The 13,502-nt window shown below is 43.5% G+C and overlaps 1 protein-coding gene across 1 annotated transcript in view; it reads left to right on the top strand.

Annotated features, from left to right (window-relative positions):
- Window positions 1–13,502, top strand: part of SLC22A3 (solute carrier family 22 member 3) — a 260,402-nt gene that overhangs the window by 109,347 nt on the left and 137,553 nt on the right. The window contains exon 2 of the mRNA XM_083176507.1: window positions 2,381–2,484. Coding sequence (XP_083032633.1) covers window positions 2,381–2,484 — 104 coding nt within the window. The remainder of the gene's footprint in view (window positions 1–2,380; window positions 2,485–13,502) is intronic.

The following is a 13,502-nucleotide window of genomic DNA, read 5'->3' as shown; positions in this document are numbered from 1 at the left end:
CAATAGAGCTGCCACGACATTATGCAGTGTACGGGACAGAGCAGAGTTGCTGCCCAGTGTACCAGCTTCTACCACATTTACTGTGTGGATCTGAGCCCTCAAGCATCGCAATGGATCAGTGAGTACTGTAGCTGCCAGGAGGAAGAGACAGGAGCCTTTCCATAAAGTGGGAGATTGCAGTACTGGTTCTATTATGTTTGTTTATTTATGTATTATGATATATTTAACCTTTTCCTGACCACTAATCTTATCTAAATGTTTGAAACCACCTATACTATAGACCAGCGGTTCTCAAACTGTGGGTCCTGACCCCAAAGTGGGTCCCGGTCCTCTCAGCATGGGGTCGCGACTCAATGTTGCTGACCATCATGCTGATAACTTCTAATCTCAGTCATTGATTTAAGGAGTCTGTTACTTCAGACTTCTCACATCACTTTTTTCCTCCACACAATGCTGCCATGCATGTGCTGTCTGCTGACTACACATGTCATGTGATGACCTTCTGCAGTAACTTGTTGGGGTCCTGTAATTATTTTTATTGTCTGATGGGGTCCCAGAGCAAAATAGTTTGAGGACCCCTGCTATAGACCATATGTACTGTTAAATATTAACACTTTATTCCATACATTATCCAGTGTATAAAAAGACCAATATTCAAGGCTGTTACCGTTCCCCCAGACTCCTGAACTTAAGGCCCCCATACACTAGGGCGACTTGTCCTGAGGACAAGTCGACCCCGACTTCTCCAGCAGCTCCCCGGGGGAGCTTGATAAGATTGGCACTCGATTTATCACATGTAAACCCGGGGAGCAGGGGGGGGCTGCAGAACAGGGCTGCTGGTGGGGGGCGCTGCTAAGGCAGCTTGCAGGGGACGCTGCGGGGGACAGTGACAGAGCCGGGAAGGGGGAGGTGGGAGTTGTCAGTGCTGGAAAAAAAAGCCCATACAATGAATGGGCAGCCTGTGATTGGCTGAGCGCTCTCTCAGCCAATTGCTGACTGGCTGAGAGAGCTCTCAGTCAATCACAGGCTGCCCATTCATTGTATGGGCTTTTTTTTCCAGAGCTGACAGCTTTTCCTGCCCGGCTCTTGTACTGCCAACTCTGTGTCCCCCGCAGCGCCCCCCTGTCTTACTAGCAGCGCCCCCCCGCATTGGCGGCTCCCGGCTCCCTGCGGAGGTAGTGCAGACGGGGACCGCAGGCGTCGCAGAGGAGAGACTGTTGGCGCGGCGCGAGAATAGAAAGAAATCTTATTCAAAAGACTGGGCGGCCTCTGAGCTCAGCCAATCAGCGGCCGCCCGGTCTTTTGAATAGGATTTCTTCCTATTCTCCTGCCGCGCTGACGGTCTCTGCTCTGCGACGCCTGCGGTCCCCGCCTGCACTACCTCCGCCGGGAGCCGTCAATGCGGGGGGGGGGGGCGCTGCTAGTAAGACAGGGGGGCTGTATATAAAGATATATCGGATCTGAACATCGTGGGTGCTAAAAAGCACCCGTGATGTCTCAGATTTCGATATATATCTTATGTTCTGCAGGTCCGACGCCGTGATCTGATCCGATGCGCGCGGGACCGCGCATCAGATCAGATGTCAAGCACATGCGATTTTGGGCCGATTTCACCCGATTTATCGGCCCAAAGGGCCGAAATCGGATGAAATCGGCCGAAAATCGCATAGTGTATGGGGGCCTTTACTCCAATGAGCTTCAGAGTGGGAGATTTCGGATTACATTTGGAAACCCCCCATTTGGAAAATCCTGTGTTTGCCACTGGTGTCCTAGGCCCTGATTCGGATTTTTGTCGCCCCAATTTTGTAGGCATGCAGGGCCCAGGGTTTATGTCATTGGACGCAGATTTCATGACCTCAGCTGTCAGTGGGCCAGTCTGAGTAATCTTCAGCATATGCAGAATAACTAAGGTCTGCTACCATCGCGAGTTGCATCAAAACAATTCTGTGTCCTCAGATGCTGTACTTGAATCTCACAGATGCATGCAGGAGTCATCTATCTTCGAAAGACACCTCCTGCTGCATTTGCATTTTATTTATATAGTATTGTACAGCTGCTTTACCAATTGGAATCAGGCCCCTAGTTCTTTGGGCACTTATACACAAAGCACAAACTATTCTTCATGGATAATCCCTACAATCTTTGACCAATTGGCAGCAAAATATTCAGGGGAATATTTACTAAGATGGGAGTTCTAAATAAGTTCTAAATAAATAAGACATAGAATCTGATTGGTTGCTATGGGCAACCTATCATCTTCAGTACCCCGTAGTGGGCATAGTGCTGTACATGGTGACCATTGCCATAATATGCTATTGAGTTCCTTCTCTCATGTTCTCAAACAACATAAATAATGATTATATACTTTGTTTCCCAATAGTACCACCTCGTTTGCTCAGATGCCTGGAAACTTGACTTGACACAAGCATCTCTCAACCTGGGATTTTTGATAGGGGCTCTTACTTTGGGATATACGGCAGACAGGTAAAGAACACTGCATGCTTTTTCCTTCTATTTATCTTGTTTGGTCTAAAGGGGGGATTTGCTGAGCGTTCTGCAAACACTCAGCAAGATCGCTCAGCAAACAGAGATGTGTCAGTGCTGTGTGCTGAGCGATCTGTCAGGGCCAGTGTTTTCTGGTGAGACTCAATATTGCTATGGCTCCTACACACGATGTAGGAGCATTTTCTAAGCGATCTGGTGAGATCACTTAGAAAACGCCCCATGTGTGGGCCCTATAAGACTTGGACAATGATTCCTCTGTTCCATGTTGGCATGGAAGCCACAGTCCGTGTGGCTTCCAAGCCTACATACCCTAGTGCGTTCTGCAAACACTCAGCAAGATCGCTCAGCAAACAGAGATGTGTCAGTGCTGTGTGCTGAGCGATCTGTCAGGGCCAGTGTTTTCTGGTGAGACTCGATATTGCTATGGCTCCTACACACGATGTAGGAGCATTTTCTAAGCGATCTGGTGAGATCACTTAGAAAACGCCCCATGTGTGGGCCCTATAAGACTTGGACAATGATTCCTCTGTTCCATGTTGGCATGGAAGCCACAGTCCGTGTGGCTTCCATGCCTACATACCCTAGTGCAGTGGCCCAGAAAGAACGGCTATACAACTAAGCTCCACCCCAAAACTAGCATGCGTAGTTCACCTACTACATTGACTACCCACCCATCCGGGAGCGGGTGATCCAGCGAAGGCCTAAGCCAATGAGAGGCGAGCGCACCGAAAACAAACCAAATCCGCAGCAAACATAACTTAAATCAAGCCTTAAAATCTATCAACTTGCCGTTCTTTCCCGCCAGTCAGTTAACGCGATTAACACCCACCCAAAAACCACCTAATAGGGAAGGGAGGGTGGGAAACTGTTCAGGAAAGAGAGGAAGACTCCACCCTTTCCTGCACCAATATCCCAGCTAACAGACCACTCCTAATGTCCCTATAGGATCCCCTGAGTCACATGCTGCCCAGGGTACACACCCAGCCAGCTTTACATTGTTAATTCAGGGGCGTAACTATAGCACCGCAGCCCCCTCGGTCGCAGAGGGCGCTGTGCATGTGGGGGTGCCGGGGGGCTGCGGTGCTATAGTAATGCCCCCGCCCCCCATCCCCCGCAGGCTTACCTGTCTTCGCGTCTTGGCTTCAATCAATTCTATAGAGACGGACCACGATAAAATGGCCGCACCATAAAGCAGACAGTTCTCTGAAACTGTCTGCGGTATGGGGGCGGCCATTTTATCGTGGTCCGTCTGCATAGAATTATTAATTGAAGCCAGGAGGGGAGCCGGGACGTGCAGACAGGTAAGCCTGCGGCGATGGGGGGCACCGGTGGCCGGGGGGGGAGAGGCTGGAGGGGGGGAGGTGCCCCCCCATTAACGGCGGGGGGGCGCCCCAAACCAAGCTATGCCACTGGTTTAATTCACTACATGTCTATCTAGCCATTTCGTTTTTCGAAGCACCTTCAACTCTACACCATATGTATAAATGGTGTTTGAAAAAAAGAAATGCCTGATAGCTCTATATACCCATTAAGGCTTGAGCAAAGAGTTCCTTTATAAACATTATCCTTGCAGATAAATAATTGTGGCATGAAACTATTTGACTGACACCTGGAAGTGAGGTATATTGTCCGGGTTTGGTTCTGAACTGATTCTGTCTGGGAAATAAAAAAAAATATGAGTATCTATATAAAAGATATGGTATGAACTATTTTTCGAACCAAAAAAAAATAAAAAAATTGAGGCATTGGTGGCAACGGGAATCGGCGCAGTGCCAGCATCAGCGAGTGCATACATACTTGCAAGTGCATACATACTTGCCAATGATCTAGCTGTTCAAACGAGGGAGGGGGTAGTTAATGATGATGCACGGCAGTGCGCATCATTAAGGATGTTGAGTGCAACACAGTAAAAGATATCACTAAGAATGGCCCTTCTGAGCGATATATTTTATATATCTGTCTAGTGTGTATAGGGCTTGAGTTTTTCAACGTAAGCTTTGTGCTATAGGCCATGCCCTATTTCAGTTGCTCATCCTTGTACTCTCTTTAATGTATTTTTGTCCTTCTGGAGCTATGGCCTGTAGAACTGGACACAGTATTCAAGATGAGGCAGTGGCATAACTAGAAAAGTTTCTGGCGCCGAACCATACATTAATTCATTTTTTTTCACCTACATGCTCATTTCCATGGGTGGCAGGCACTGTAGAGACAGAGGGAGATGCTGTGCAGAGACAGGGGGAGATATGCTGGGCAGAGAGATGGATATATATATATATATATATATATATATATATATATATATGCTGAGAAGAGAGAGGGGGGGGGGAGATGATGGGCAGAGAAAGAAGGAGAGATGATGCCAATAATACAATGGCATGGAAATATCCCAACTTCATTGCATTATCTCAGAATATCCTGGGTAATTTAAATGGTTTATATCAATATTACTATGTGCACATAATTGTATATAAAGCATGAATGGCATTATCTTAATTTGTTCACACAAATCCTTTGCAAGAGTAATATCTGGGATGAACAGAGAGAGGAAGTTCAATCGCACTGGTAGGAACCTAGAATCATGTAACGGGCCTCTCTATTCTTCTGAAGAACAAATTTGTGTCTGTATAGGATAGAGGCGTGCTACCGCTAGACAAAAAATGCCATAAAAAACTGGGGTATGTCTATGTGCGGTGTACCAAAAGAAAAAGTTTTTATTAAAATATAACTTTTAATGATCAAATTAAGAGCTGCGAAGTTATTAAAACAAACATACAACAATCAAATACTATGGACATATTAAAAAGGATATGACAATCCAGCATATAGTATGTGTACCCTCTACTGCACCATACCTTACTGAGAATTGACATGATCCTGACTTTCCATAGATTAGCCTCTTCAATTACATACCTTCCTAGAGGCATATTTAAAAAAATCACCACAATGATATTGGCAATATGATAAAGTTTTGATTGAGACGGAGAGGGCTTGATTGCTGATTTGCGAATTTGCAATACGATTTAATTAGTAAATTACTGCGCATGCGTGAAAGGATCTATATTCAATCCCCTTGCAAATTTGACTAACAGTTGGCTTTTGGGATTGGTAACCATCTGTTTTCTGGGAGTGTCAGGAAAAACGCAGGCATGAGGGTGAGGGTGTGTGACATCAGCACTGGCCTAAATCACCCTGTATCTATTGCAGAGTTGTGGAAGGGTCAGACTTACTCACATTTACACCGACAGTATAACGGATAGCAATGTTTTTGCAATTCATTTGCAGATTTGCATAGAGCGGGTTTTCTTCTTTCTGGGTGTTGGCTATCTTCTTGCAGTCATCTGCAAATTTACAGATGAGCGATAAATTCTGAGGGGGTAATTTAGACCTGATTGGACAGCCATGAATTCACACAGTGGCTGATTATCGATAGCATGCACATGCATATGGCCCTGCAATGAAAGCCTGCTACTTTTTTTGATCACTGGTCATAAGGTGATTAACAGTAGGCATCTGTGGATGGTAACAGCCGTTTCATTGGAGTTCCAAGAAAAATTCTAAGCGTACCAGAAAAATGCTGGTTGCGACAGGGAAAATGCAGGCATGCCCAAGGATGTGTGACATCACAAACAGGCCGAATATGCCTATATTCATCCCAACCATCTTCGCACGGCTGCAAATAGATTTTCAGCCATACACATCTATTCACACAGTTATCACATTCATTCACAAGATGGGATTTCACTCTGGCGTGGCAGCATATACCTGAACACTGGCTGCTGCGAATTCGCGGCTGGGCAATAAGATCTTATTTACCGAATCCGGCAATATGTTGGATCACCAATGACACTGAGTGTACACAGTATATCTGTCTAGTGTGTATAGGGCTTGAGTTTTTCAACGTAAGCTTTGTGCTATAGGCCATGCCCTATTTCAGTTGCTCATCCTTGTACTCTCTTTAATGTATTTTTGTCCTTCTGGAGCTATGGCCTGTAGAACTGGACACAGTATTCAAGATGAGGCAGTGGCATAACTAGAAAAGTTTCTGGCGCCGAACCATACATTAATTCATTTTTTTTCACCTACATGCTCATTTCCATGGGTGGCAGGCACTGTAGAGACAGAGGGAGATGCTGTGCAGAGACAGGGGGAGATATGCTGGGCAGAGAGATGGATATATATATATATATATATATATATATATATATATATATATATATATATATATATGCTGAGAAGAGAGAGGGGGGGGGAGATGATGGGCAGAGAAAGAAGGAGAGATGATGCCAATAATACAATGGCATGGAAATATCCCAACTTCATTGCATTATCTCAGAATATCCTGGGTAATTTAAATGGTTTATATCAATATTACTATGTGCACATAATTGTATATAAAGCATGAATGGCATTATCTTAATTTGTTCACACAAATCCTTTGCAAGAGTAATATCTGGGATGAACAGAGAGAGGAAGTTCAATCGCACTGGTAGGAACCTAGAATCATGTAACGGGCCTCTCTATTCTTCTGAAGAACAAATTTGTGTCTGTATAGGATAGAGGCGTGCTACCGCTAGACAAAAAATGCCATAAAAAACTGGGGTATGTCTATGTGCGGTGTACCAAAAGAAAAAGTTTTTATTAAAATATAACTTTTAATGATCAAATTAAGAGCTGCGAAGTTATTAAAACAAACATACAACAATCAAATACTATGGACATATTAAAAAGGATATGACAATCCAGCATATAGTATGTGTACCCTCTACTGCACCATACCTTACTGAGAATTGACATGATCCTGACTTTCCATAGATTAGCCTCTTCAATTACATACCTTCCTAGAGGCATATTTAAAAAAATCACCACAATGATATTGGCAATATGATAAAGTTTTGATTGAGACGGAGAGGGCTTGATTGCTGATTTGCGAATTTGCAATACGATTTAATTAGTAAATTACTGCGCATGCGTGAAAGGATCTATATTCAATCCCCTTGCAAATTTGACTAACAGTTGGCTTTTGGGATTGGTAACCATCTGTTTTCTGGGAGTGTCAGGAAAAACGCAGGCATGAGGGTGAGGGTGTGTGACATCAGCACTGGCCTAAATCACCCTGTATCTATTGCAGAGTTGTGGAAGGGTCAGACTTACTCACATTTACACCGACAGTATAACGGATAGCAATGTTTTTGCAATTCATTTGCAGATTTGCATAGAGCGGGTTTTCTTCTTTCTGGGTGTTGGCTATCTTCTTGCAGTCATCTGCAAATTTACAGATGAGCGATAAATTCTGAGGGGGTAATTTAGACCTGATTGGACAGCCATGAATTCACACAGTGGCTGATTATCGATAGCATGCACATGCATATGGCCCTGCAATGAAAGCCTGCTACTTTTTTTGATCACTGGTCATAAGGTGATTAACAGTAGGCATCTGTGGATGGTAACAGCCGTTTCATTGGAGTTCCAAGAAAAATTCTAAGCGTACCAGAAAAATGCTGGTTGCGACAGGGAAAATGCAGGCATGCCCAAGGATGTGTGACATCACAAACAGGCCGAATATGCCTATATTCATCCCAACCATCTTCGCACGGCTGCAAATAGATTTTCAGCCATACACATCTATTCACACAGTTATCACATTCATTCACAAGATGGGATTTCACTCTGGCGTGGCAGCATATACCTGAACACTGGCTGCTGCGAATTCGCGGCTGGGCAATAAGATCTTATTTACCGAATCCGGCAATATGTTGGATCACCAATGACACTGAGTGTACACAGTATATCTGTCTAGTGTGTATAGGGCTTGAGTTTTTCAACGTAAGCTTTGTGCTATAGGCCATGCCCTATTTCAGTTGCTCATCCTTGTACTCTCTTTAATGTATTTTTGTCCTTCTGGAGCTATGGCCTGTAGAACTGGACACAGTATTCAAGATGAGGCAGTGGCATAACTAGAAAAGTTTCTGGCGCCGAACCATACATTAATTCATTTTTTTTCACCTACATGCTCATTTCCATGGGTGGCAGGCACTGTAGAGACAGAGGGAGATGCTGTGCAGAGACAGGGGGAGATATGCTGGGCAGAGAGATGGATATATATATATATATATATATATATATATATATATATATATGCTGAGAAGAGAGAGGGGGGGGGAGATGATGGGCAGAGAAAGAAGGAGAGATGATGCCAATAATACAATGGCATGGAAATATCCCAACTTCATTGCATTATCTCAGAATATCCTGGGTAATTTAAATGGTTTATATCAATATTACTATGTGCACATAATTGTATATAAAGCATGAATGGCATTATCTTAATTTGTTCACACAAATCCTTTGCAAGAGTAATATCTGGGATGAACAGAGAGAGGAAGTTCAATCGCACTGGTAGGAACCTAGAATCATGTAACGGGCCTCTCTATTCTTCTGAAGAACAAATTTGTGTCTGTATAGGATAGAGGCGTGCTACCGCTAGACAAAAAATGCCATAAAAAACTGGGGTATGTCTATGTGCGGTGTACCAAAAGAAAAAGTTTTTATTAAAATATAACTTTTAATGATCAAATTAAGAGCTGCGAAGTTATTAAAACAAACATACAACAATCAAATACTATGGACATATTAAAAAGGATATGACAATCCAGCATATAGTATGTGTACCCTCTACTGCACCATACCTTACTGAGAATTGACATGATCCTGACTTTCCATAGATTAGCCTCTTCAATTACATACCTTCCTAGAGGCATATTTAAAAAAATCACCACAATGATATTGGCAATATGATAAAGTTTTGATTGAGACGGAGAGGGCTTGATTGCTGATTTGCGAATTTGCAATACGATTTAATTAGTAAATTACTGCGCATGCGTGAAAGGATCTATATTCAATCCCCTTGCAAATTTGACTAACAGTTGGCTTTTGGGATTGGTAACCATCTGTTTTCTGGGAGTGTCAGGAAAAACGCAGGCATGAGGGTGAGGGTGTGTGACATCAGCACTGGCCTAAATCACCCTGTATCTATTGCAGAGTTGTGGAAGGGTCAGACTTACTCACATTTACACCGACAGTATAACGGATAGCAATGTTTTTGCAATTCATTTGCAGATTTGCATAGAGCGGGTTTTCTTCTTTCTGGGTGTTGGCTATCTTCTTGCAGTCATCTGCAAATTTACAGATGAGCGATAAATTCTGAGGGGGTAATTTAGACCTGATTGGACAGCCATGAATTCACACAGTGGCTGATTATCGATAGCATGCACATGCATATGGCCCTGCAATGAAAGCCTGCTACTTTTTTTGATCACTGGTCATAAGGTGATTAACAGTAGGCATCTGTGGATGGTAACAGCCGTTTCATTGGAGTTCCAAGAAAAATTCTAAGCGTACCAGAAAAATGCTGGTTGCGACAGGGAAAATGCAGGCATGCCCAAGGATGTGTGACATCACAAACAGGCCGAATATGCCTATATTCATCCCAACCATCTTCGCACGGCTGCAAATAGATTTTCAGCCATACACATCTATTCACACAGTTATCACATTCATTCACAAGATGGGATTTCACTCTGGCGTGGCAGCATATACCTGAACACTGGCTGCTGCGAATTCGCGGCTGGGCAATAAGATCTTATTTACCGAATCCGGCAATATGTTGGATCACCAATGACACTGAGTGTACACAGTAGGCAAAATTGTTCACAATGTGGCTCAGAAAGCCCCTTCTGAAGGTCCCCATACACGATATGATAAGCAGCATGCAATGTGATGCATTATTGGGCGGATCGCATCGGATCGCACGCTTGCGTTTTGCATGTGATATGCATGCAATGCAATGTGATGCGATCTGCGGGCAGTACAAAAAGTATGTGCAGCACATACTTTTTGTACTGTGTGATGCAATGCCCGTGGACATCGCATTGTGCCACATTGCACGCTGCTTATCGCAGCGTGTATGGGGACCTTGAGTGTTTATGGGGCTTTCCATAATGTGTATGGGGCTTTAGGCTGGGATTTAATGAGAGCCGGTTTTAACAGCCCCCCAAAAAAGACACTCAAAGCTCATAGGCAAATGCAGGGGGGGTTTCTGGTTGCCCAGAAACCACCTCCTCTTGGCAAGTGCCTTCAATTATGACAACATTAGCACTGGTATATAATATCAATAGAGCTGCCATCACATCATGCAGTTTAGCGGATAGAGCAGAGCTGCTGCACATGCCTAGTGTACCAGCTTCTTCTACCAGATTTACTGTATGTGTGAACCTGAGCCCTCAAACATCGCACTGGACTTTGCAGAGAGTAGCTGCCAGGAGCAAGAGACTGGAGCCTTACCATGAAGTGGGAGATTGTGAACTTAGAAAGTACAGTACCTATTCTATTGGATCCAATATGATTTCCCGGCGGTCGGGATCCCGGCGGTCGGAATCCCGACACTGGAATCCCGACCGCCGAAATCCCGACAAGGGGGGGACATGGATCGCCCCCCCTTGCGGGCTCGCTGCGCTCGCCACGCAGCGGGCCCGGTGCCTCGCTACGCTCGGCACGCTATTTTATTCTCCCTCTATGGGTGTCGTGGACACCCACGGAGGGAGAAAGTTTCGGGATTTCGGCGGTCGGGATTCCAGTGTCGGAATTCCGACCGCCGGGATCCCGACCGCCGGGAAATTAACCGCATCCCTATTCTATTATGTTTGTGTATTGTGTATTTATTTAATCTGATATTTAACCTTTTACTGACCACTTATCTTATTTAAATGTTTGAAACAGCCTATACTATAGACCTGGGGTAGCACACTCCAGTCCTCGAGAGCTACCAACAGTAATGCTGTGTACACACGGGGGGCGATAGGGGCGGAAATCGCTGGGAATATGGTCGCTGAGCGACCATATTGCCAGTGATTGGAGTGTGCACCAGCGATAAATCGCTGGGTGCGCGCTCCCGTTTTCAGCCCCTGAATGGTCGCTGGTCGGAGGAACATGCTCCTCCGACCAGCGACATCCCCTGCCTCTTCACCCAGCAGTGTTTAAATTTTCATCTGCGACCATCTCCGGTCGCAGATGAAAACGGGACACGGGGCAATATGATTGCTGAGCAATGTATTGCTAGCATATTGCCCCGTGTGTACGCACCTTTAATGTTTTTCAGATCTCCTCACAGAATCACAAGTGAAGTAATTAGCTCCACATGTGGATCTTTGAAAATGTTTCAGCTAGAAATGAGTGCACCTTTGCAGCAGCTAGATTGTCTGGAAAATGAAATGTGAACTATTGGTAGCTCTTGAGGACCGTAGTTGCCTACCACTGCTATAGACCATATGTAATGTTAAATATTAATACTGTATTTTAAATATTAATACTGTATTCCATGCAGTATCCAGTGCATAAAAACAATTATTTTCAAGGATGTTACCGCTCCCTCAGACTCCTGTACTTCAATGTGCTACAGAGAGGGAGATTTTGAATTACATTTGGAAACCCCTTCTAAAAATCTACTGAAGCTGGACGCAAAAATGTATGACTTATTTCCGAAACTTGGGCAGTGTATTGGTGCACAAATTTTATGCTCCATTTTCAAACAAACGCAATTTTTTTATTTAAACCAGGAAGTGTACAATTTATTCAGACCAACCTGAATGTGAGGTATAAAGTATACCAGTTGCAGGCCAGGAAGTAATATACTTAGAAAGTCACAAAAGTTTGACATAACTAGAGCTGGTTTGTTTGGGTGAGGCTTAATCATCAATGATTACATTAACTTACAAGTAAAAATTAAAGCGCATTTGTAATAAACATTTAAAATAATATTTCTAACTTTAAAAATGCAAAATATACTTTGATGTGTCAAAAAAGCTCATTCAATGTACTTGTCATTATTCAGTTTTAAACAGTAAATGGTTTCTTATGTACATCTGAATTAACTAGATGCATAATCAGCTTTTTCTGATTAAAATAATGTTCAGTATGCTTAGGGGGTTATTCTAGTTCACTCGGAAAGGCACAATCACTCTCTAATGGACAAAACCATGTGCACTGCAGGTGGGGTTGATGTAACATGTGCAGAGATAGTTAGATTTGGGTGGGGGTGTACTTCAAACTGATATCTATAGTGCAGTATAAAAATAAAGCAGCTAGTATTTACCCTGCACAGAAACAATAAAACACCCAAATCTAACTCTCTCTGCACATGTTACATCAGACCCACCTGCAGTGCACATGGTTTTGTCCATTAGAGTGTGATTGTGCCTTTCCGAGTGAACTAGAATAACCCCCTATATTCTGTATGTAGTTGTGACTGTATCTGCATAAAATGTTCTGCTAAAATGTTCTGCTAAATGTTCTGCACTGTATGTGCAAACAAAATTATGTTGCACTGTTTGACTGTTTGTTTTTATTTATTATAAATGTGTTCTGATTTTGTACTTAAGTTAAACATTGCTGATTAAAACTCACCCAATCAACCCAGCTCTAAGTATGTCTAACTTTATAGAGCTCTTTTATGTAAGACTTGTAACTTGGCTCCCATTACTTCCTGGCCTGCAACTGTTATAACACGGACGTTTTAGAGTCTAAATACCGCGAGAAGTTGCATCTGATTTGCAAACAAAACATAAAAGTCATACACTATTACATTGGCTGAGTTCTGGAAATAAGTCGGGCATTTCAGAGTTCCGGCTTTGAGGCTGCTAAAACCAGTTCTCATTACATCCGACTCAAAGACCCCGGGACTGGTTAAGCTTTTGTTTTTGTTTTTTTACCTTTTCTTTCACATTTTACACACAGAAGTACAACACGGATCTGACTGATCCGTGCATGCTTCTGGAAACTCGGCAGCCAAAAGCAGCTCTATTTGATAAGTTCATTTTGAGCTGTATTAATCGCAGAGTTTACTGATACGACAGATAATAAATTCCAGTGCTGTCATGGGTTCCTATAGAAAGTCCTTCTGAATTAAGAAAATTTCAGGTATGGGATTTCCGTCCGAGATTGCC

The sequence above is a fragment of the Crinia signifera genome, chromosome 3 (assembly GCF_055691185.1).
Source record: "Crinia signifera chromosome 3, ASM5569118v1, whole genome shotgun sequence".
Classification (NCBI taxonomy): Eukaryota; Metazoa; Chordata; class Amphibia; order Anura; family Myobatrachidae; genus Crinia; species Crinia signifera.
Note: the sequence above shows the minus strand (reverse complement) of the source record. Positions and strands in the feature narration are given on the sequence as shown.